The sequence below is a fragment of the Vigna unguiculata genome, chromosome 2, assembly GCF_037176805.1.
Source record: "Vigna unguiculata cultivar grain cowpea cultivar isolate G323 ecotype 2 chromosome 2, ASM3717680v1, whole genome shotgun sequence".
NCBI lineage: Eukaryota > Viridiplantae > Streptophyta > Magnoliopsida > Fabales > Fabaceae > Vigna > Vigna unguiculata.
This window is the reverse complement of record NC_140793.1, coordinates 34863739-34888171: the sequence shown is the minus strand read 5'-3', so window position 1 is coordinate 34888171 and position 24433 is coordinate 34863739. Positions and strand designations below refer to the sequence as shown.

Sequence of the window (24433 nt, the reverse complement as noted above, 5' to 3'; positions counted from 1 at the left end):
AACAGGACAATTACGATTCATAATCTGTTGGGGGCTTCTCCCTGCACCTCCAATAATATCTCCTGTACCCCCAAAACCTACTTTATTTTCATGTTTGCCCATGGTAAAAAAATCAGTTACTATCTCTTTTATCTCTTTCACCGCACTGCACCCCCAAAACCCCTGCACCCCTCACCGCACTGCACCCCCAAAACCCCTGCACCCAAAACGCACCCCAATAAAGCAGATTCCCTGCGGCTTACACCCTTGGAATCTTTGACCTAGGTGCAATCTGACGTTGTGCACACAACCTCCACACCTCCACACATTCTTCATCCTCCTTCTCCCTCTTCTCGTGCACATAGCCTCCACACCTCCATACACTCTTCATCCTCCTTCTCCCTCTTCTCGTGCACACAGCCTCCACACCTCCACACACTCTTCATCCTCCTTCTCCCTCTTCTCGTGCACACAGCCTCCACACCTCCACACACTCTTCATCCTCCTTCTCCCTCCTCTCCCTCTTCTCCCACGCTTCCACAGTTGTTTTCCCCGGCCTCCGCAGCATCCTTTTCTCCTCCACACTGTTGTTCTCCCCAGCCTCCGCAGCATCCTTTCGCGCCCCTTCTCCATTTTTGAAGTACTGGTTTTTTAATATTAGTACAATGTGTGCATGTGTGTATTTATATTTTAATTGATTTATTTATTTTTAGCAGTAGATTAGAAGGTACTGGTTTCAATATTTTACAGGAAGGTTTTCCACGACACGAAGGGTTTTCCACACGAACAGGCGTGGGTTCTATGTTTTTTTAAGGAAACGGAATGTGTAATCCGTTTCCCAGAAGCCTAAACGGAATACAAAATCCGTTTCGTGGTTTTTTTTTAAAGGAAACGGATTGTGGAATCCGTTTCCCATTTGGTTTTTTTTTTTTTAGGAAACGGATTGTGGAATCCGTTTCCCGTTAGTTTTTTTTTTTAAGGAAACGGATTGTGGAATCCGTTTCCTGTTTTTTTTTTTTTAAGGAAACAGATTGTGGAATCCGTTTCCCGTTTCCTTTTTTTAATTTAGGTGAAACGGATTGTGGAAGCCGTTTCCCGAAACGGAACCAGGAATCCGTTTTGGCTGTGTTTTTTGGTTTTCAACTTAGTGTGAAATCTGTTTTAGCATCTGATTTACTTCTTGCGTTTAATGTTTTTTATTTAAATTCGTTTCATGTAATTAATTTGATTGTGATCTGTCTTGAATTTGTGAAATTGAACTTGCACTTAGAGTTATTGTTTTTACGAGAAAAAAAAAAAGGAAAGATGAGGGCGAGTCTTTTTTATTTATTAATTTGTATTTTATTTTATTATAGATATGGTTAGGACACGAGAAAATTTATCTAGACGTGGTTCAAATGATGCACCCGAGACTTCCAGACAGGGTGGTGCACGGAAGAGACCGACAGCTTTGGCTCGTAGAAGGGGTCAGCATGAGACTAATGTTGTTGAGGATGATATTGTTGAGAATGAGGTTTCCGACGTTCCTCAGGAGGACGAGCAGGGGATTGATAACGATGGTGGAGGATTTCTTGGTGGTCCATATGATACATCTTTATTGGCCCGGTACGAGGATCATGTTGCACGCATGATATGGGATGGTCAGGTCAGTAAGAAGTTTTTATATAGGTTTAATTTTGTTGTTGTTAAGTATTTTTATTCTTTTTTGTTTCTTTTGTTAGGATCGAGCTGTGAAAGTGGTCTCCCATATTAAAAAGGTGAAGAAATTAGGACGTCCTCACCCTTCTGTTGCACCTTTTGTGTTAGCTTCTGGATTATCGCCTTTGTGCGATATTTTATATGAATATATCGATCTTGGTTTAGTATTGGGTTTCGTGGAGAGATGGCATCCCGAGACTAATACTTTTCATCTACCCATTGGTGAGATGACCATCACTTTGGATGACGTATGGTCACTTCTCCATCTTTCCATCAGTGGAAACTTTTGCTCTACTAAAAATCTTGAATATGAAGATTCTGTTGAGATTTTGACGACACTTCTTGGTGTTGACCGGGCCATGGCTTGTGTGGAGCTGAATCAAAGTCGGGGTGCACAGGTCCGACTTAGCTGGTTGAGAGAGTGGTATGACAACTATTGTGAAAACGAGCTATGGGAGTTTGTTGCACGTGCATATCTTTTGCACCTTGTAGGGTGCACGATATTTGCTAACAAAAGCACCACCTATGTTCGTACACATTATCTCGAATTATTTAGAGATCTCTCCACATGTCGTAGATATGGTTGGAGAGTTGCTGCTCTTGTCCACTTATATGAGCAGCTAGGAGATGCCATCTTTGTAAATACAAAGCAATTAGCTGGATATCTACCTCTTCTGTAGGTACCCATTTATATAACATTTTATTCTTTATTTTACTTGTTTTTAGTTTTATATGACAATGGTTAAATGAAATATTATTTGAATAGGCTTGGATATACGAGCACTTCCCTACATTGGGAAGGAAGCAAGTACGGGATACATATGTGGAGACCGAACCCCGTGCTCTACGTTATGTCACTGGACGCGCCATTTCCGCTATAGCTGATGTTAGAGTCCAGTTGGATGGCTTGACATATGATGGGATGATTTGGAACCCATATGTAGCACATAGAGCTGCTCGAAAACTTGTAACACATGGCATGTTTTATGGCTTCCTGAGGGTTGGTACCCTCGTACACCGTCATCTTCCCGAGCGTGTGTTGCGACAATTTGGCTTCATGTAGCCTATTCCACGATTGCCTAGTTCGCTTCCCATGATGGGCTTTGAGGCTATTGATGATCGGTGGAAAAATCACAAGCAGTTTGTTGTACATCAAGTGGTCCAAGCACCAGCTCCTTTTTCATGTGCAGAGGGATATTTGCAATGGTTTAGGAGAGTCTCCCATCCATACATTTTACGTGGAGCTGAGGCGGACCGACCTAGCCTTGTGATTGTGCCCCGACTTCGTCGGAATTTGCCAGATGACATAACAGTTCAGAGGACGTCATCATCTTCCAGTGGTTTATTGGTATGTTATAAATTTAGTTGTTCATATTATTAGTAACTTTTAATGTTTGACATTAACTTGTTATTATCACAGGGTCTCGTGAAACGCATTGTAGGCGGTCTTCAGCGGATGATAGACTGTAAAGACGTTACTGAGGGCACATTTGCTTGGGATCGCACTCATGAGTTATTGCAGATGGCTCGAGATGGCGTTGAAGAGGAAGAGAGTAGAGGAGGACGTAGAGTTCGAGATCGACGACCATCTACGTCTGGATAGTCGATTTACTATTTATTTGTATTTGATGTTAGAATTTACATTTCTATTGGATTTTATATTAAGATATTTCATATATATATGGTATTTTATATTAAGTTATTTAATGTTAGCAATGAGGCCAAAATATATCCGTCCCTAGGCCAAAGGAGTTAGAATTTTATATATTGGTAAAATAATTACAAACTACAATAGTCAAATACTTAATACAATGAACAAATATCAGTCTTCCATGAGATCTACATAACTACGATCCACTACGTGTAAATCTAGGAATGCTTGCATCCTATCTCTATAAAATGATGCCCACCCTTTTGCCTTTGGGTAACAATTGCTAGATGATATGATATCCACTGTCGGTAATGGACAACCTTCCTGTAGACGAACCTGTAAATACGCAATTAGTCAATAGAGAAATAAAGTTCTTCATAAAAATAATATATATAAACATATATACCTGCACAAAATGAGAACTGTAAACATGTCCGATACAAATTAGTCGATGTTGACTTTGCGAAATAGGTGGGGATGTACGAAGTGGGAATATCGTCAAATTCTGAACTGATGACAAGCACACGAGGATTACATTATACCGATTAGCAATCGCATACCCCATGTCTGGTATAGTCATCCACTTGTCTCGATTAGCCTGTATATAATTAATTAGATTATAATAATACAAAATCATAAAAAACTTTTAATACAAAAATTTCAACATTGGTGTGTAGAAGTTATACCCCTGATGGTGATTAAACTAGCAAAGACTTTCTCAGTTCTTCCAGACGATCATAGCCTCCAACTAATGTTGCATATTCATCTCGCCATTGACTAAGTTCTTTGTATAGATCATGTCTGATTAGAGGCCACGACTCCTCGCCCATACCCAACAATGCAGCAATGCATCTATATCCACAATGATCGTCCGCCACAACATCGACAACATCGAGTATATAAGGATGAAAAACAGGATTGAACTGTTCTAGCATGGGTATTACTTTCTCTTCAATTACATGTTTGCTCTTCAGGTTGTTTTTTGTTTTTGCAACACATGTGTCTTGTCTTGAGGACTCAATGAAGGCGTCCACATGCTCAAAATATGAGGGATCACGTTTGGTTAACTTCTTTGATCTATGACTCTTGGCTGCACCTTTCGTCTTAACTTACTCGGTGGTGGTAACATCGATGTCATGGAAGGGCAAACTATGTCAAGTAATTTATGTTTTATGGTCACTTTTTCTGCAATATCAACTTCTTTGAAAAGATTAAGCAGTAGACCAACCTCCCTCTGAATAGATAATTGCCCTTCGGATTGTGAAGACGACACATTTGAGAAGCTCAACCTAGTCCACATGACATGAACTTCTTGGATAGGAATCATCCCAGGATCATATCGTGCTAATTCACACGCACATAGTAGACCATAAGTTTGTCTGAGAATGTAGCCACAACGACTACTATCGAATCCAATCTTCTTTACTTTTTCCAACTCTGGAGCAAGGAGTTCTAAGGCACATCTAGAAATATTTTCCACTAATCTTCTATAACTCAATGCCTTGTAAGAGTCACTGATCAGATTTATACTTCTTTCAAAAGACGCCTTAATTTCGTTGTGTTGCAAGATAATAACGTTGTGAATTCCATCCCAACACGAACAAAGGTCTCCCATACTACTTCCAAGAACTTTCTTCAGACTCCAGTGAGCAGACTCAACCCTAGTACAATTTATACAAGGAAATCATATAAACCATTAATAAAAAAATTTAATTAATAGCAAAATGCAAATATACCTGTTTGATGTTGTATTCCCCAAATGCATAACTTTGTTCGTCCATGCCTTCACAAAGAAATTCTTATAAGGAATGATCCACGAGTCGTTAACATATTCAAAGAATACAAGCCATGGCTGGCAAACAAGCTCAAGACGATGAACACACTCGTTCAACTTTAATTCATCTTCACAGTCCATGACATTCTCCCAGGCTTGCAATACAACATCCCATGCATCAACAGAATTTACTAACATTTTGCACTTTGCCTGCACATTTTTTTGAATGTGGAAACAACATAGAAGATGATAACACTCAGGGAACACAATGCCAACAACATTCATTAGAGCAAGATCCCTATCAGTTACAATGACTTGTGGACCACCCTCGGACGTCATAAACATACCTCTTAGCCTTTCAAGAGCCCAAATGAAATTATTTTGCTTTTCACTAGATAAAAATGCAAAAGCGGCTGAGAAAGTTAATCCTGTTGAGGTCACACCAACAATCTAAAGTAATGGCAACCGATATTTGTTGGTTTTATAGGTACTATCCATTAAGAACACAATATTGAATGAATTTAACAACTTCACAGTATCAGGATGGGTCCATAACAAATCGCTAACCACATCAGATTCATCAAGACTTCTACTAAAATGGATGTAGTGATCACGTTCCAACATCAACATTAACTGTTGTAACTCAGTTCTTGAACCTCTTATTGAACGTTTGTACCTATATCTTGCATTATACACTTGCTTCAGAGTTGTAACATTACAATCATCTTTTTCTTTGAGAGTGAGAAGTATATTTGCAGGTTTTACTTGACTTTTGGTCATATCAACAAGCAACGACTGTTCAGTAGACTTGAACCTACCCGCATAGGGGTGACCAACTAGAGTAGAAGAGACATCGTGATTATGGTAACCACATTTTACGTTCAACACCCATCCCTCCCCTTGAGAGATGGGTCTCCCTCTCAATCTAAAGGGACAATCACATTTTCTTGTCCCAGATAAACTCGGTTCTGCATCACACTTGTATTTTCTATATTTTCCACCTCTTTCACAACCTAATAATACATGGGTCTTTCTTCCTGGTTGTCCATTATATTTATCCGATCTTAGAATAATAACGACAAATCCAAGATTATAAGCAACCCCTCTAACCCATTTAATTAAATCTTCACGTGTTGAGAAAATATCATCGGTTGTAAAATGAGATGTATAATCTTGTTCGCAGATATCATGAACAAAATCAGAAAACTCTGACATGAGACTACAATTTAGTTGAGAATCCAAGAAACTCAAATAACTAAAATGATGATCTTCCATAATGAACTATAATAAAAAAAAATTAATACGTAAATAACCCATTGAGGGTAACCACATAAATGCATAAAGATTGCAACACGTATCACAGAAAACGAGTGAATGCAACACGTATCAAAAATTGAAAACTAATTGCATGCTGATATTCATAACTGATTGCATGATTTACGTTAGAAAATTCACCAATCACACGGTATACATTCACTCACATTAAAAATTCACCAATAACACAATATACACACCAACACACAAAATCCAAGTATGAAACAGAATACCTATTCCGTTTCACAAACATATGAAACGGATCCAAAAACTCGTTTGACAAAAAGGACAGGCAACTTGGTGAAACGGATTACAAATTCCGTTTCACATCTTTAAGAAATGGATTATGTAATCCGTTTGGAAAAACAAAATTTTGGTTTCTATTTGATGTTCAAGTGTTTCGTCTGTCGGACAAAACATCCATGCAAATAAGGAGCGGAAATTTGAACGAAATAAGTGATTCAATTCTATTTCTAAGACGAGGACAACACGTACATGCATGCCACCAATCTTATTCACGACTTCTTTTCTTTGCACATTGTTGTCGGAACTGGAAATGGAATCTAGAAGAAAGAAATGGGGTGTGGGTGTGTGGGTGCAATTTTGAAGAGATTATGATGCAAGGTTTATTTACCACTAATGTTTAAAAGTAAGGTTTAAAAGTAATGGGGTGAGGGTGTTATTTTTTTATGAATGGGGTGTAAGCGAAAAAATCATAATTTATGGAAAACGGCATACACTTTTCGTTTCATAAAATTGTGAAACGGATTCCTTATCAACTCTCATTTATCATCTAACAAACGCATTAGGCTTATGCCTTCATTGAATTAAAACACCAAAAACAAATGTATTCTTAAATTAGGTGACTTACAGCATCCCCACAACCACCTACGAACATGAGTCATGAACATATATATATATATACCACAAAGTAAGGTTTAAAAGTAATGAGGTGGGAGATTTAAAAGTAATGAGGTGGGGTGTAATTTTGTAATGGATGGGAAAATCACAATTTATGGGAAACGGAATACAGATTCCGTTTCAAAACGTTATGAAACGGATTCTGTAATCCGTTTTATAAAAAAATTGCAATTTTTTTTATGAAACGGATTACAGAATCCGTTTCATAACGTTTTGAAACGACTTCTGTATTCCGTTTTAAAAAAATTGCAATTTTTTTATGAAATGGAATACAGATTCCGTTTCAAAATGTTATGAAACAGATTCTGTATTCCGTTTCATAAAAAAAATTGCAATTTTTTTAATGAAACGGATTACAGAATCCGTTTCATAACATTTTGAAATGGAATCTGTATTCCGTTTCTCATACATTTTGACTTTTATCGTGAAACAGCTTTTGTATTCCGTTTGGTAAAAGTTTGAAACGCATTACAGAATCTGTTCCATAAAAGATTTCGTTATACAGTTTATCAAACGGAAATTCCGTTTCACATCACAAGCAAACAGAAAGAACTTAAGGTGGTATGAAGCTAACCTGGATTGACGGAAGTACCACTTGGAGAGAAGATAACGCAGTTACTCATAACCACCTTCCTTCAAAGAACCAACCTTCAATAAGAATAACCACAATGCAAACTTAAGACACTGAGAGAATAAACAACATTCCTTAAAAAAAATAAATGAAAGTCATACAAACCAGAAGAGGGACCACCACCAGAGACAATGAACCAATGAAGGACAGAAAAATTAAAGCTCTCAGGACCACGAACCACAATGAAACTGAGCAAAATTTTAATGAAAGCAGACACCGGGATGGAGAAGAAACGGGAGTAAAAGGAATACTAATAGTAACGTTTTGGGGGTGCAGGGACGTTGACGCAGTAAATGAAATTTACTGCATCCCTACCCACTTTCACCCATTCTCACGGTATATTAAATAAGGGCATAAGCATCAATTTTGAGGGTACAGAAGAACTCTTGGAGGTGCAGGGAGAAGGCCCCTAATCTGTTTTACAATTTGATCCAATTTTTTACGGATTAAATTGACCGTTTTGTCAACCTGAGAGAAGCAACCAAAGTGAAGACCATATCAAGGAATGTGTGGAGTTCAAAATCATGTACCTATAGTACATACCAAAGATAACCGTTGCAAACCAAACCTATTGCATGATTCCACAACAAATACGAGGTGTATAACAACTGAGATCTTATTGTCAACCATTGAATTTCTTTAGTAGATTGTTTACATTTTACAACTAATGAGAAAAAGGTGTGAATGTGATAGTTACACCTATACGACAAACCAGTGAAGATATGAGATCATTAGTGGACAAGTATGTAGCTGGAAAAAAACAGGAAACATTAATATAACTTGTCAAATTCAGGGAAATGAACGAATCCCATGTGAATCGTACGCAGAAATGTAATAAATTCAATTAAAATTTAGCTGAATCCAGTTCATTAAACCCAAAATATAGTACACGGAAGAATCTAAAATCGTCGAGCATTAAGGAGTACGAAAAGATATTCATGGCTCACACAAACTCATTTCTCCCGGGTCGTAGTTTTGATTTTGAAATTACATGAAAAGTTTATATTGGATAAAGGAAAGAAATAAAATAGATGGTAAATATAAAAAAATGAAAAATAAGGTAAAAGTTAAATGTGTTTAAGTGATAATAAAATAAAATAAAGAAAAAGGACGAAATGATGAATACAAGTATTTAACAAATAAAATAGTAAATACAGGTGAATCTCATTTCTTTAGAATATGTATATTTTTAATTCTCTTCAATCAAACTTCCTTATTTTTATTTTTACTGATGTACTTTATTTTCACTGACCAAAGAAAAACTTAAGGTAGACCTCATTATATCACTTCTTTTATTTGTATAGTTATCTTCACAGCTATTGAAAGCTAACTAACTACTTTGGTTATTTTCCTTCTCTCTTCAAGGATCGATGAAAATAATGTGAGGCAAATATTGTTTTCATAACAAGCAAGTCTAAAATAATTCAGAATCGTTGAGTGAAGTGTGGGTAGGGGTGGAACAAACAAGCCATTGAAATATGCAACATTTATGTATTATTGGTTATTGTGCTTTCCATCATAATAAAAGGTTGGAAGAAAAATGAGAAGATGAAGAGGACTAGTCAACAACGATATACTTGATGACTTACACGGACAAAACTTGGTGAATTAAAAACAACCACTCCAAAAGTTGGAATTTCATTTCTTTAATACACACAGCATGTTTGGAAATCCATTGAGAATGAGAAAATTGCATTTAGAATGTGGATAGTTTTTTTATATCACATTCAAGATGTAGATCCAAACATGCTAATAGTGCAATGGTGATGTTAGCCGTGTTATCTTGTTCTGCGGCGAGCCTCTAAAAAATTGACCTTAAACACTCCCATAGATGATGAGGCTACTTAATGAATTAAACCTCACTCGACTGTGCGTGTGCATCATCAATATGTGCCAGTATAAGATAATGTAAGCCTACTAGATTATTTCAAGAGCAGATCATCCACTTTTCGTAACTCCTTGAGTTTCCTCTTAGCATAGACGGTGAAAAAGATTATTGTACCAACTGTTACACATAAGCCAACAACATTGACGATAATTTCCGGAGCAGAAAGAGTGTGATGATGATGTCTAGCATTCGCTAATGTTTGTATCAAGATTCCCCTGCAGTAGAAGACAATGAATTTAATCATATTCCGCATCATTAGTTCTTAATTCCTATCTTTGTAAACAGTATATACAAATCAACATTTGAAATGGCTAACGACATATAATACATGGCAAAATGCAACCATGAAAGTATCAGTTAAGGGCAATCATCACTACTATTAGCTGATAAATTTTTTTAATGGAGATAGATGAAGCCAAGCAAAGGAATAACAGTTCAAGTGCACTTGAATTTTCACAGATGACCAGGGGAGGGCAGTGCTTAAGAGGAAATACTCAATAACATTCACCAATAACACATCACTGCTCAAAGAATATCATAAAATAATAACGACAGAGAAACATTTACACAATAAAAGATGCACATGTTTCAAAGATGACAGTGTAACATTTATGAATGGAAATGAATCAACTGGTATATTAATCTGTTCAATGAACAAACTTTGAAGACAACAAACAATCCTTAAGTTTGGTCCGAGTTACAAATATATAGTAAAGCATGTTGGAGAATCTCAATCATATGAGGTGTTAAAATCATATCACCTAATTGAAGCAATTATCAACTAACGATATGAGTCAAGGTCTAAGAACTTATCTTTTTCAGAAATAATCATTACTATGGAGAAATATATTGGGGGAGGCAGAGTAAGCTGAACCAATTATACAACTACTAAAGTATGGTATGGGCATCTTCTATATTTTCTAATGCACATGGCAACTTCTACATCTACTCACAATTATTAGATATTCAAGAAGTAAACCAGTACGAAAATGGCCAGGCCTAATAAAAACAAAGTAGTAAATAAAGTGAGCACTAGAGAGAGTGAGAGAGGAAGGAAGACCCTACGTATAGATTGAAACAAATATTTCTGGCACCATCCCTACCAAGGATCCGATCAAGTAAGGCCAATACTTCACACGGGTTGCCACGGAACAATAGTTGTACAGTATGTATGGAAATGGAGAAACCCTGATTAAAGCAACTGCCCGAAATTGATGAAACCAATTTCCCTCTCCAGCACATCTTAGCAGAGAAGCTTTCTTTGGATACTTTTCTAACCACTCCTACACATAATCATGGAACGTCGGGTCCTAATTAATTAGCACATGTGGGGCAAACGCATGAAGATAGATATCAACTTAAACTAAAGTCACAACATATGTACCTCAATTTTATGATGGAAGATTGAACCGATCAAGAAAGGAAGTGATACCCCGATTGCTGCTGCAGAAATAATTATCAAGAATCCGAAGCAATAACCAAATGTCATCCCAGCCACCCACATAGAAGGCGAGGATGGCATAACTAGGGTAGGGAATAGCGCTATAGAAGCAAACACCATAACTGCTAGCTCCGGAGAAGTGAATTTGTTGGTCCCCCAATTTATCATCGGAATAATCGCCTGAAAATAAAAGCAGTGTATCATGAGATAGGGGTTTCAACATTCAATATTGTCATTTACAAGTACAAAATATGTTTGCGATGATATTCTCTTTTCAAAATAAGTTTCGTCTATATTCCTTAGATTACCAACACGTTCTCCCCCCGCAGAATTGAGATTTTATATACCTTAAATTTATCGTTATGACAAACTTGTTTTATGTAGATTAGCAAGAAGGAATTCCAATTCTGATAAAAGATCATCACCAAAAACACTTGCATGTACAATTTACAAATGATGTGAAGATTGAAATCGCATTGCATAGAAAGAACAAAAGAAGAAGAAGAAGAAGAGCATAAGGCATTTGAAAGGAAGAATGAGATGAAACCTTTTCTAAGAAGAATGGGACAACCCATTTGACAGCAAGGAGAGCGACGAAGCCCAGACATAGGAAACAGAGCCCCGATTTGACCCAATACCATAGACCCGAGCCTTTCCGGTCGATGGTGATTGTGGCCTCCGATTGGGGGTCCCATCTCAATTTGACGTATTCTCCTCCGCCGTGATTACGCATCACGTCCTTCGTGTGATCACCGTCGACGTTAATACCATCCTCGTCCAAATATGTCATTGGAATTTGAAAGGCTCGGATGGTTCGACGGTGTCAACGGTGGCTTCAACGCCACCGGAAATGAAACGAAACGCAGTCTCAGCGATTTGTGGGGCCCAGTAACGGTTTGGATTGAGCACAACACAAACTGCAATCGCTAACTCCCCACAAAATGAAGGGAGGTGCGGATGGAAGAAGATCACAAAAATAGTAATAATATTGTCATAATATCTATATTAATATAATCAAATCAAGTGCCACAGAAACGCTGCCGTTTGACCATGTGGACCTCACTGTCTGCTTTCTTTTCTTTTGTTGTTTTCGACCACAATAACTAATTAGTTTGTTTTTCACCGGTTGGTTGTTTTAGTGCTTATTGCTTTTATACTTTAAATTAAATAAATATATTTGATATATATATATATATATATATAAAAGGATAATGATATTTTAATTTTAATTTATTTATTTATTTTTAACTCACACTTCAATCACCATATGATCATAACATTACATTATTAAAAAGAATCAAAATAGATAATTTAATGATGATTAAATAATAAATTAAAAATGGGTAAAAAAAGTAGGTTAAAATATCATTATCTTATATATAAGATCTCATTCATCAACTTATTTTATAGTTTAATTTTACTCATTAATATATTTTAATTTATGAATGATACAAAATAAAGATATCTAATTTTACGTATGTTTTCTATTTTAATATTATTTATTATATTTTAAATCATTAACGTTCATAAATAGTGATCGTCATATGTCATTTTGTAGTTTTTTTAATTTTTTTTTAATTTTTTAAAATATCCACGTGTCAATCCAGCATGACACATGTCAAAATCAATGTTTTATATTCAATTTGGTCCCTATATTTGTGATTTTTATTCAATTTAGTCCCAATTTTTGTTAACATGAACCAATTTTGTCTCTCCCTAAATTGAAACCAAATTTAATTTTTATATTAAAATTCACATTTCTAAATAAATAAATTTATATAATATATTAAAATTCATGTTATTATGATTTTTATATAAAAAATAAATTTGGTCTCATATTCGACAAGGACAAAATTGGTAATTTTTAACAAAAATTGGGAATAAATTAAACAAAAATAACAAATATAGAGACAACTTTGACTCTAACATATGACACAATGTTTGATTGACACATGGACATTTAAAAAATTAAAAAAAATTAAAAAAATTCACGAAGTGACACCTGAAAGTCACTCTCTCTTCATAACCGTTAATGATTTAAACGCACAAAATAATATAATTAAATAAAATTGACAAAAATTAAAACCTATTTGAACACAAAATCAAAATTAAGATTGAGTTGAACGACAAAAATTAGAATAAAAAAAGTATTTTTAACCTAACTAATATGTGATGAAAAAAGAAAAAAGAAAAACTCTGGTGAAGCTCTTACATAACTCTAGTTAAGCTATTACATTTCACATCTTTACAAAATGTAATTATTTCACACTTAAAAATCAACATCACAATATAAAAGTTAATTTCTAAAAATAAAGATCTATACATTTGACATAGTTTATACAATATTTAATGCTTGGATATACAACTTAATGTTTTGTATTACAAGATTTTTTAATATTATTTATTTTAAGTTAGTTTGAAATATTTTTTTTATATAAGAAATAAAGAAATAAATAACTCAAATTGATTAATTTTAAAAATATGCTTTAGAAAATAGAATAAATTTTAATAAATCTAATCTTACTCATTAGATTAATAAATTTTCTTGTGTGTTTATATATTTTTATGTAAAAACCAAAAAATATAGTAATTTTGTTTTTTCTAATAAAGTAGTTATACATTTTTTATTTTGTCTGTTTTCCATTTATACTTCGAAATAAATGCATAAACAAAAGTTAATTAAAAACCAAAGAAGAACAGAATAAAACTGATAAAAAGCAATTAATAGTTTTGAGATGTGGATAAACGCAATAAACTATTTTCTATTTGAAAAATATTTTTTTATTACTAAATTTTATTTATTTTTATAATACAATGTGACATCTTCTAAAACAATTTTAGAATATTGAAAATAAGAAAATAAAAAATTAATAATTATTTAAAAAATGTCATCTAAATAAAAAATTATCAAAATTTAATAATAAAATAATCATTGTTCAAAAATCTAACTGTCGAATAGACTAAAGTGACGGTCAACGCATGTTCAATTGGGCACTGCATGTTTTGTTTTGCAAAAAATATTAACATAAGTTGAGAAAAGTATCAGTGTGGTGGTGAGACATTGAAAGGAACAGGAGAAAGAAATATTCAGTAGAATCAGGTGTAGTGAAGCAGTTTCAAAACTTCAGCATCATCACAGGAAAATGAACACTGCCATGATTTCAGGTGCAGCGAAGCAGTTTCACAACATTCATTCCCTGCGTCTCTCTCTCTTCCGTCTTTCCAAACCCAAATCCCCAATTATGCTCTCCACCAACAATAACATCTCTTCTCCAATCTCCATTCGCTTCAATTCACCATTCCCATGTAATTTACTCTACTACTCTCTCTCTTTGCATCTATTATTTTTTCTCTTCAAATACAATAATCCTTTTCATAGTACTACTTACTGTTCTGCTTCATCTCTCCGTTGTTCTGTTTCTGTAGACCGGAATTCCAACATTCCGAGCCTAAACTGTGCATCGCTCGACTCATCGGATTCCCTCCCACCCGATCCCTCGCAGAGTCAAACCTCTGCTCCCACCCAGGTATTTTTATTGTTCCTACAACCATTCCAATAATGAAACCAAAATTTGGTACAAGCATTTCACTCGTGACTGACTTAACTTACAAATGTTTGAGCTGTTTTTGTAAAAGACACAGCACAGCTGCAGGTCTTTTCCAGTCAGAGTAATTTGACCTCAATTCTAATTAGGGAAAGCACAAAAAACATCTCTGTTTTTAAGTTTTTCCCCATTTTTAAAACTCCTCTTCCGTTCATAAATTTTAAGCGTTGCAGTTGCGGCATTTTTTAACTTAATATACAATAAAAACTAATTAATTCTTTATTTCCCTAAACCAGGCACTATTCTTTCATGGTTAAAGTATGTTTTATTTCTAACCTTTTGTTTCATACTTGTTTTTGGTAATTGTACTTTTAAATAGATGAATTCGGTCTTTCAATTCTGGAAATTGTGTGATTTTATTCCTTCTTTGTAGCTAAAGTTAACATTTTGTAACTATTTTTTCGCAGAATTAATAAAAATGCTAAATTCACATGGTTTGAGAACTGATTAATTATTTTTCATTGTTTTTGCTGTTTTTTTTTAACTGTTAGATTAATAAATTGTAAAGTTGTTGCACAGGATCCTCTGTGTAACTTCAAAGAGGAGAGGATCTAAATCATTTTCAAAACACGACCATCACAATTAATTGATATTGATGCCGACCTCTTGTGTGTTTTTCCTAATAAAAGATGGTTAGCAGACACTTAATTAGGAGTTAGGACTCGTTATAGTCCAGAAACATAGTTTTAACCCCAATAAATCAAGCATGGCCTCATCATAGCCTAGAGCTACCAATAATTTCTATTCTATAATGCCACAGCTAAGACCTCTATTTGTCCACTAAGCTACTTGCATGAAATCTTTTAGCTCAGAGAATGGCCGAAGGATAATCGTGATATAAAAAGAGTGAATGTATTATTTGAAAATTGGAATGATGCATGATTGCCATCCTTAACCATTTACATGATGCATGATTGCCATCCTTAACCATTTACATGATATTTTGTGATGCAGTTCTTCTTTGTTTCATCTGTTAAAGTATTTCCCTCCTGATCAATACTTTTACAAAATCAGTTTTTTTTTTTTTTTTTTCTAATGCTAGTGATTTTGTGAAATTCATCTGTGTTCCACTTCGTATTTAATAATGCTCACATACAATTTTCTCAATAATAAAGTGTGTTGAAAAGAGTATCTCTCTGATATTTCTTATGCACACATTTTTATATGTCTATGCACATGATGAAAAATCTGCTGAAATATTAGTTGTAGTACATTTTGCAATCTTTTTTCTTTCTACCTTTTCCATCAAGATTCAGAGCATTCAGACTTCTTTCCTGTATTTGCAGATATGCATATGCACCATGCAGGCTTCTCTCATGCATGTAATCAAATGAAAATGAAAAATGGCATCTTCGTTTTTGGTTATTTTCTTTTTCTTTTTTCTCAGGTGGAGCAAAATTCAATTTCTATTCTGGACATTCTGAAGCAATCAAATTCATATCTGCCTCATGTACTCATTGCTAGCATACTGCTTGCTCTAATCTACCCACGTTCTTTAACGTGGTTTACCAGCAGGTCTGTAGACGTTCTGATGAATTGATAGATAACAAGATTGTTGTCCGAGTAGTTGCAATTTTGCAAATTCATATAGTCAGATGATTTGCAGTTAATGAAGGAACAACAATTATCCCTGATATAGAATTTCATGCTGCATCTCTTCAAAGTTTAAACTGCAAATATTCTTGCAGATACTATGCACCTGCGCTAGGTTTTTTGATGTTTGCAGTTGGGGTTAATTCAAATGAAAATGACTTCATTGAGGCATTTAAGAGGCCAGCAGAAATTGCCACTGGTTATTTTGGCCAGTTTTTTGTGAAGCCTCTTCTTGGATATCTGTTTTGCCTGATTGCAGTAACTGCTTTAGGCTTACCAACAACAGTAGGTGAGGTTGCTGTCTCTTAACAATAAAAGGTGCTACTAGGATGCTCTAATTATTGGCTGTAAAATGAATCAGGTGCTGGAATTGTCTTGGTGGCTTGTGTTAGTGGTGCCCAGCTTTCAAGTTATGCTACTTTCCTGACGGATCCACATATGGCACCTCTAAGCATAGTTATGACATCACTGTCCACTGCTTCAGCGGTTTTTGTCACGCCACTCTTATTACTGTTGCTCATTGGGAAGAAATTGCCTATAGACGTAAAAGGAATGGTGTATAGCATTACACAGATTGTGGTGGTACCTATTGCAGTTGGCCTGCTTCTAAATCGGTAATACCATGATCTCAGAATATGTTAACATCAGTGTCTTTTTTTTTAAAGGCGTCATCTTCTCACCCATTCATTTTTACAGATTCTTTCCTCGTATCTGTAATGTAATTCGACCATTTTTGCCTCCTCTGTCAGTATTGGTGGCGGCTATCTGTGCTGGAGCACCACTTGCCTTTAATGTTGAGACTATGAAATCCTCCTTGGGAGTCGCTATCTTGTTTCTTGTTGTTGCTTTTCATTTGTCATCTTTCATAGCTGGTTATTTCCTCAGTGGATTTGTCTTCCGTGATTCTCTTGATGCAAAGGCACTGCAACGAACAATTTCCTACGAGACAGGTACAACGTTTCTCAATTTTCAGACATAAAATGCCTGTAAAACCATGTTTACTTCAATAACTTCATTTATGTAATGGCAGGAATGCAAAGTAGCCTGCTAGCCCTGGCACTCGCTAATAAATTCTTTGAAGATCCAGTAGTGGCTATTCCTCCAGCAATTTCTGTAAGTTTCTCCGCCAGTTAAACTTCAACTATTATCATATGTCTAGTAATACAAATCCTCCTTGTGTCTCTTTCCTGTTACATGTAACTTTCATTCTGTGTGTACGTATGTGTTTACCTCAATGATACATGATTTTAAGTCTCTAAAAAGATGAATAGAATGATATATGATTTAAATGCCTTCCCTGCATACTTATAGCAACACAGCCGATAGCTTTCATGTTTTGAAAAATGCAACCCTTTGCTTTTTTCAACATAATATAATGCATTTGTATCCACTTGTTTATATTGAGAGGACATTAACGTGAACAGAAAGGTAGTTTTTTTATGCTTTTAATAACTATTGGGCAGTTTTGCGTTTAATATCCGTTTTATAGTTATGTATGCTTGTTTTTCTGTATATGGTCAGTTTGTGCATCAAGTGAGAGGATTGTATTTTGAGTGTGATCCACAGAGTAAGACTCGCTTTGGGGGCTTATGCCAGTGTATTGTGTATTAGAGAAGTTACTCAGAGGGAACTTGCCCGTGTTCTTCGTTTACTGTCTGGAATACGTTGTAACCTTTTTCTAGCTTTTCCTAAATAAAATACAAATAAAACTGCCAAGTTTGTGTATGTAATTCTCTTGAATAACATATTATTGCACGACTAGTAAGTTTTCCTAGAGAAGTGAGTGTAGTGCTGTTAAAAAATTATCATTGAATTGCAATATAAGTTGCTAAATTTGCTTGCAGACTTCAATTATGTCTTTGATGGGATTTGGTCTTGTCCTCATTTGGACCAGAAGAGGAAAAAGTGAGACAAAGCACAGCTCTTGAAAGGTATTGAAGCGAGCATCAGTTCAGCTTCCCAGGAGGGACCGATGACAGTCACAGTGATAATATCACATGTATTCATCAACAGGGGCCTGATTGTTTTAGACTTCAGGAATCTCAAATTAAGATGCAACTTCATGATCAATAACATCCAGGTCTTCAGTAACTTCTGTCATTTAATATTTATTTAACCAAGGTCCTGTCTTACATAACTCAGATCCTCCTCAAGCATTGTTGCCATTAGATTTAATAAATGTATAATTGATGTTTGAAGTTCGTTACCTGCAACCTACTCAACTGGTTCGGTAACGGACACCTTTCAAAAAACATAACTCCAAAGATAGGGTTGCTGGAAATAATAAATGCAAGAATCCCAAGCAAATAATTCCCAGGAAAGTAAATAAACATACTAAAAAACTGCCTTCGCTGATCCTAAATAACACATTTATAGTTCCCTACATACTAGGCCGAAATAACGGTTGTGGAAACTGCCACAACTACGAGCAATTTCCCTTGAGATAGGTACAAATTTTAACCATATGCATCCATGAGATGCAGTTGTAGCACTTTACTTAAGTGACTTATTTGTACATCCAATTGCAAAAATGCAAAGTAGCCTGCTTTCTCTGGCTCTTGCTAAGAGTAAATCCTTCGAAGATCCTATACTGGCTTTGCCTCTCCTGCAGTTTCTGTATTTTGTCCTTTCTGTTACATTTCAAGTTCAGTTATGTCGAAACCATTCTATCTTAGGTTGCTTTGTCACATCAGTAGTAAAAGTAAAACTAAAATATTTCAAGTAATTTTAAAAATTTTCAACTATTTTATATAAATTTCTGAACTTTAACTACTTATCATGATTTTAATCCTTTACTATATGTTAATCACTTAAGTTATATATTTCTTTGATTTCTTAGACTAATAAAACTAACCAATTGTATTTTCAGAAACTATTTTCTTTTTTTTAACTTTTAAAAACTATTCTTGCTTAAAAAAATTTCAGGCTCTTCAGTGATATATATATATATATATATATATATATATATATATATATATATATATATATATATATATATATAAGTTTCATGTCTCTTTTCTTTTGCTTGATGTACAGTGCTGTAAGAAAATATTTTATTGCAAAATAACTTTACCTGCAGTCTCCAATTATGTCTTTATGGGATTTTTTCTTGTTCTGATTTGGCTGGTTCAAGACCAGAAGAGTTGAGTAATTTCTTTCTGTACCTCCATAATTGGCACTTCTAAAATATGCATTTTAGATTATATAATTCAAAATATAAATATATCGTAAATTGTGTTCTTTAGGAATATTAAAAATATATTTTGAATTTTTTTTTTTTCTAAATTATATATTTCAGAATACAAAAATTACATTTTGAATTAAACAATTTAAAATACAAAAATGTATTGGACTGCAGGAATAAATTTATGGAGGTGTGGAGAAGAAACTTCCAGACTTGCAGCTCCCATGGCATACAATAGAAATTTGGTCATTACTTTCTTCACCCGCTTAATGTTTTATACACCCCTATTCTTTTGAAATACCTATATTGTCCTTCTGATTTATATCCTTTGAAGCTCTCAAAACTGCATTTTTGAGCCTCCTCTCCATTGTTGAAAATCAGTTCTGTAAAACTTGAAATGATTTTTGTTTTTCAACATTTCTAACAATAGTAAGTTTGCCCTTGGTTTTGAAGTTATTTATGAAAAACTTTAGTTAAAATTCATATTTTGAATTATATAGTTCAAAATAATATATACATTTTTTATTTGATCCATCATCTTTATATGTTTTATTATGAAAATGTGGCACTGATATCTTCATATGTTTTTTTTAGCTGCTCTTATCATCCTTTAACTAGAAAGCTAAAGATATGCCTTAAATGTTTTATATGGAAATTTAAAAATCATTGAATATTGTCAAATAAAATGTATACGACAAGTAATCTTTATTTTGAACAAAATAAAATACAATATATTTTATAATATATATATTAAAAATTGTTTAGTAATATTTAAAATATGATAAATATATAATTATTATTGTATAAATCTAAATTAAAATCATATATATATTAAAATTATTATATAAAAAATTATAAATTAATATAGATACTTATGAAATATAAATACGTAATCCAAATTAAAATATTAGAATATATTTTATTAATATTTTTGCATTATTTATTAGGCCCAGTAAAATGAAATCAGAATGATTGATAATTTATAAAATAAAAAGTTGGCTTGGAAATAGTTAAAAATATTAAGTTTTCCACTGGCCAGATAAAAAATATATCTAGTTATTAAACTAGTCTTTAAAATTCTGAAGATCTATTATTTATTTTCAAATTATAAAATAACGCTCTAATTCCTTATTTTACGCAAACTAAATGAAAGAAGGAGAAAGAGTGTTATCCGAACCAGGGTGGAACGAAAACCAAGCTGCAACATTTGAAGAAGCAGTTACAGTCTCCAAGTCCGACCATGGCGGCGGCAACGTTGTACTTGGCAAAACCATTTTGCACTTCCAAAATTCCACTGCCAAGAGTGAGCGACAGTGGAATTGGAACCGTAAAGTACGAAATTCAAACCAAATTGAAAACGGGTTTCCTGGGACTGGGTCTGTTCCACTTCCTCAGCTTCGTCGAACCAGCTGCATCTCTGCAACTGCAACTTCAGGAACCTCCCAATGCCCTCTCACTGCCCACATGGGCCATTCACGTTTCCAGTGTCGCTGAATGGTCACTTTACTTTCTCCATCGTTTCAATTGGCTTTAGCGTTATAATCACATCAAAATTACCCCATGAAGCATGCATTTTCCTACACTTACTCTCTTCATTCCTTGTTTTTGTATCCAATTATGAAGGATTATAGCCATGGCTTTGGTGTGGCAATATGGGCACAAATCTAGATACCCTGCTTGGAAGGGCCTTTCTTGGGGTATGGTGAGTGACCTCAGTTTCTTCACTCTCCAATTTTTTCTTCCCTAATTTCTACCATCATTTGCTATTCCTGCATCTCATACTTCTTTATTGTTGTAGGTACCTCTACTTGGTGGAGCTTTTTGTGCATGCACATGGCATTTCTTTTATAACTCTGAGTCCCTTGAGGTAATAGGGCTTTTCATCTTTGATGCAGAACTAAACTACTATCTGTTCCATCTCACTCTATTGTGTTTTATTTTATCTCATTCATTCTTCTCATCATTAGACTGCACAAACTTTGGCTACTCAACATTTAGATTATAAATCAGGTAAAACCAATATCCTCAAAAGCATTTTGTTGTCTAGGAATAACCAACTTATGAAAACATTAAATATCTTCTCTCTCTCTCTCTCTCTGTTGGGGGCAGGCCAAGATTGAATTTGGGGGAGTGAGGACCTAGGTAGAGGTTGCCAACTCTTTTTGTCTAGCCCAACCAAGCTTTGCCACCTTGTTAACTTATCATTCTGTTTTATAAACTGAAATCTAATTCAATTCATCACAGCACTGTGAAATTAGTTTTCTCTTTTTAAAATCTAGAAGCTGAAAAAGGACCTGCATTAAATTGAAAGTATAAATAGATTACACTTTAAAGAAAGGTCTCTGAAAAGTAAGAAGTAAGTGACAGAACAGCGGTGGAGTCCTATAGTTGATTTGAAATGTCAATTTTCTCTCCATCTAGTTAGTAAAAGCAGAATACTCAACTTGTGGAAAGAGTAAAGAATAGAGACAAAGTGAGAGAATTCTGTGTGCGATGATGTAGTATTCGATATTACTAGTTACTTAACTTTGTTTTTTCTCTGTGAATAAACTAGATGCATGTACCAATTTATTACCACCACCATCCATGTCTAGCAGAATACAGAAAACTAAACATTTCGGATTACTGAGTTGTTCTGTGAAATAATGCTGATGCATTACATGTTGCGCTCTATGTGAGACTGACCCTGTTGAGAAAACTGTCTTGTTGAATTACAATAAGAAATAAAAAATAGATTTTAAGTCTAATTCAACCTTACAAAACTGGTTTGTAAGGTGAAATTTACACTATATATACTATAAATTGACCTTATTTTTAGTTAAGGTGAAACTTCCTATACATGTAATAAAATGTAATCGATTTTGTAACATGCTGAAGATGTGAAATGATTGGGGTTCTCTAATGGATTGGTGCAGGTATTGGTGGCTCTTCAAGCGGCACTGACTGTTATAGGAAATGCTACAATGTGCATAGCTGCATATCGGATATACAAATCATCCCAAGGCTCCTAGAACTTTGAATTGTATGTACTTTGGTATCTGGAACCATGTATATAACTTTGAATGAAAGTCTAAGGCTTCTTCTGCTCATTGGTAAATTGTCCTTGATCTGGAAGAATGTGAGAAGAGTTCGCTCTCATAAAGGAAATATTTAATGACAGACAGAATCCATATATCCTGATTTGTAAGATAAACATGCTAGGAGATGATCATTCTTTCTGAATTTTATGCACAGTAATTGGTTCATTAATTTTATGCAAGTTTCCCTTACCTGAAGAAGTCACAGTTCAACTTTGAATGACTTTTGAACCGTTTAAGATAATACTTTGAAGAAGAAAAATCGATGAAAAGTTTTAAATTTTGTTGGGAGCTAGAGACAACAATGAGTATTATGTTATAGGATAGTATGTATTCACGTTTGCGGTTTAAAAAAAATATTTACAAACTTAGTCAGACCTATGTGAGTGACATTTTAGTATAACTATCATGTAACGTTTCTCATTTTCAAACTTGTACCTATTTTTAGTATCATTTAAAGAATACATATATCAATATTCAAACCTTCATTTTTTACATATCTTGAAGAATCGGAACATCCGATTTTGAAATGCGTAAATTAATCTGTTTCAATAAGGGTGTGGTGTTAACATCATTTAGAAAATGTCACGTTAGCTATCACAAAGTGACATGTTTATCTTTCTTTAGTTTATATTTAAGTGTACCAAACATATCACTTCTTTCTTTATATTTGAGTTTAGGGAAAGTATTAAGTAGGGTAAGTTAATTATGCTTAAAATGATCTGTGATCAAAATTTTATTAACAGTTTTTTTAAATGGTAATATCTCCCCCTAAATTGATTAGTCAGGGAAAAGTACTGCATGTTTATCCTCAAGGATTTCAAGGGACCATAATTTCGTTTTAATCCTTCAAACTCATTTATATGATGTTTTCTGCTTAATTTACGGCAATCTAACTGTCCTGGGCAATGATTTAATTGAGCAATAAATGGTATGACCAAAAAGTTGTACTATATATCTTTGTTTTGAAGGTAACAGGGTGTTAATTAGGGTTTGTTTATATGTAAATTGTATTATGAGTTCACATCATATATATTGATACCACGTTTTTCATCTTCCCATTGAAACTCAACTTTTTTATTTTTATAAAATATGAGATTTATATTCACACTTTATTTTCAACAAATTAAAATTCAGTTCAAGTATATTTAGGAAGGGAGTGTGGTTTTTATCAAAGATTTTAGAAATTCTAAATTAACTAAAAATAAGACATTTTTATAATATATAAGTGTGTGTAAACATCATCTTACAAGTCAATTTTGTAAAGTTAAATTATGTTTAAAATTGACTTCTTAATATAGTATTAGAGCCTTTAAGTTTGAACTTCTCCTAACGAGATTTATTGTTTATTTGTCCTGTTAATACCATCTGCTATTGGAAGATGATTTGTTATTTGTTGTACCTATCATGTCACTCACTATTAGGCCGCTTCATATTACCTATTAATATCCAATCTTATACTCGAGATGCATATGCCTCGAGATGGGGAGGTGTGTTGGAGATCCCAAATTAACTAGAGATAAGACGATTTCATAAGATATAAGTGGGTACAAACATTACCTTACACGTCGATTTTGTAAGATTGAATTAGACTTAAAGTCCATTTCTTAAAAAAAAAAAAAAAGTAAAAAGTTGAGTCTGATCCAAATTTGAAAAGAATCCTCCCTAATATTCAGA

The 24433-nt window shown here is 34.1% G+C and overlaps 4 protein-coding genes across 4 annotated transcripts; 2 read left to right on the top strand and 2 right to left on the bottom strand.

The window, feature by feature from the left end:
* Nucleotides 1-3499: 3499 nt before the first annotated feature.
* Nucleotides 3500-4263, bottom strand: LOC114174634 (uncharacterized). Its single transcript, XM_028059461.1, has 3 exons — nt 4033-4263; nt 3735-3926; nt 3500-3664 (listed from the first exon to the last, which is right to left on the bottom strand). The coding sequence occupies exons 1-3, from the start codon at nt 4261-4263 to the stop codon at nt 3500-3502; spliced, it is 588 nt and encodes a 195-aa protein (XP_027915262.1).
* A 5176-nt stretch (nt 4264-9439) lies between these two features.
* Nucleotides 9440-12275, bottom strand: LOC114169130 (SNARE associated Golgi protein family). Its single transcript, XM_028054172.2, has 4 exons — nt 11845-12275; nt 11241-11477; nt 10922-11139; nt 9440-10071 (listed from the first exon to the last, which is right to left on the bottom strand). Exons 1-4 carry the CDS (start codon nt 12085-12087, stop codon nt 9891-9893), a joined length of 879 nt encoding a protein of 292 aa, XP_027909973.1. The 5' UTR covers nt 12088-12275; the 3' UTR covers nt 9440-9890.
* A 2057-nt stretch (nt 12276-14332) lies between these two features.
* On the top strand, nt 14333-18701 carry LOC114174093 (Sodium Bile acid symporter family). The gene is made up of 8 exons (XM_028058845.2): nt 14333-14603; nt 14724-14824; nt 16290-16417; nt 16591-16784; nt 16857-17109; nt 17192-17445; nt 17526-17608; nt 18340-18701. The coding sequence occupies exons 1-8, from the start codon at nt 14441-14443 to the stop codon at nt 18421-18423; spliced, it is 1260 nt and encodes a 419-aa protein (XP_027914646.1). The 5' UTR covers nt 14333-14440; the 3' UTR covers nt 18424-18701.
* Nucleotides 18702-20813: 2112 nt separating this feature from the next.
* Nucleotides 20814-22948, top strand: LOC114174094 (YCF49-like protein). Its single transcript, XM_028058846.2, has 4 exons — nt 20814-21176; nt 21303-21381; nt 21478-21546; nt 22595-22948. The coding sequence occupies exons 1-4, from the start codon at nt 20920-20922 to the stop codon at nt 22688-22690; spliced, it is 501 nt and encodes a 166-aa protein (XP_027914647.1). The 5' UTR covers nt 20814-20919; the 3' UTR covers nt 22691-22948.
* Nucleotides 22949-24433: the final 1485 nt, after the last annotated feature.

Excerpts from the sequence above, each read along its gene's own strand:
- LOC114174634 (XM_028059461.1), bottom strand. The coding sequence starts at position 4,263 with ATGCTAGAACAGTTCAATCCTGTTTTTCATCCTTATATACTCGATGTT. Across the intron at positions 3,927-4,032 it reads AACTGAGAAAGTCTTTGCTA|GCTAATCGAGACAAGTGGAT; the intron begins GTTTAATCACCA and ends AATTATATACAG. Across the intron at positions 3,665-3,734 it reads ACAGTTCTCATTTTGTGCAG|GTTCGTCTACAGGAAGGTTG; the intron begins GTATATATGTTT and ends GCGTATTTACAG.
- LOC114169130 (XM_028054172.2), bottom strand. The coding sequence starts at position 12,087 with ATGACATATTTGGACGAGGATGGTATTAACGTCGACGGTGATCACACG. Across the intron at positions 11,478-11,844 it reads TCCCATTCTTCTTAGAAAAG|GCGATTATTCCGATGATAAA; the intron begins GTTTCATCTCAT and ends TTTTATTTTCAG. Across the intron at positions 10,072-10,921 it reads ATATTTGTTTCAATCTATAC|GGGAATCTTGATACAAACAT; the intron begins GTAGGGTCTTCC and ends CTTCTACTGCAG.
- LOC114174093 (XM_028058845.2), top strand. The coding sequence starts at position 14,441 with ATGAACACTGCCATGATTTCAGGTGCAGCGAAGCAGTTTCACAACATT. Across the intron at positions 17,446-17,525 it reads AACAATTTCCTACGAGACAG|GAATGCAAAGTAGCCTGCTA; the intron begins GTACAACGTTTC and ends ATGTAATGGCAG. Across the intron at positions 17,609-18,339 it reads CTATTCCTCCAGCAATTTCT|ACTTCAATTATGTCTTTGAT; the intron begins GTAAGTTTCTCC and ends ATTTGCTTGCAG.
- LOC114174094 (XM_028058846.2), top strand. The coding sequence starts at position 20,920 with ATGGCGGCGGCAACGTTGTACTTGGCAAAACCATTTTGCACTTCCAAA. Across the intron at positions 21,177-21,302 it reads GTTTCCAGTGTCGCTGAATG|GATTATAGCCATGGCTTTGG; the intron begins GTCACTTTACTT and ends CCAATTATGAAG. Across the intron at positions 21,547-22,594 it reads ATAACTCTGAGTCCCTTGAG|GTATTGGTGGCTCTTCAAGC; the intron begins GTAATAGGGCTT and ends GGATTGGTGCAG.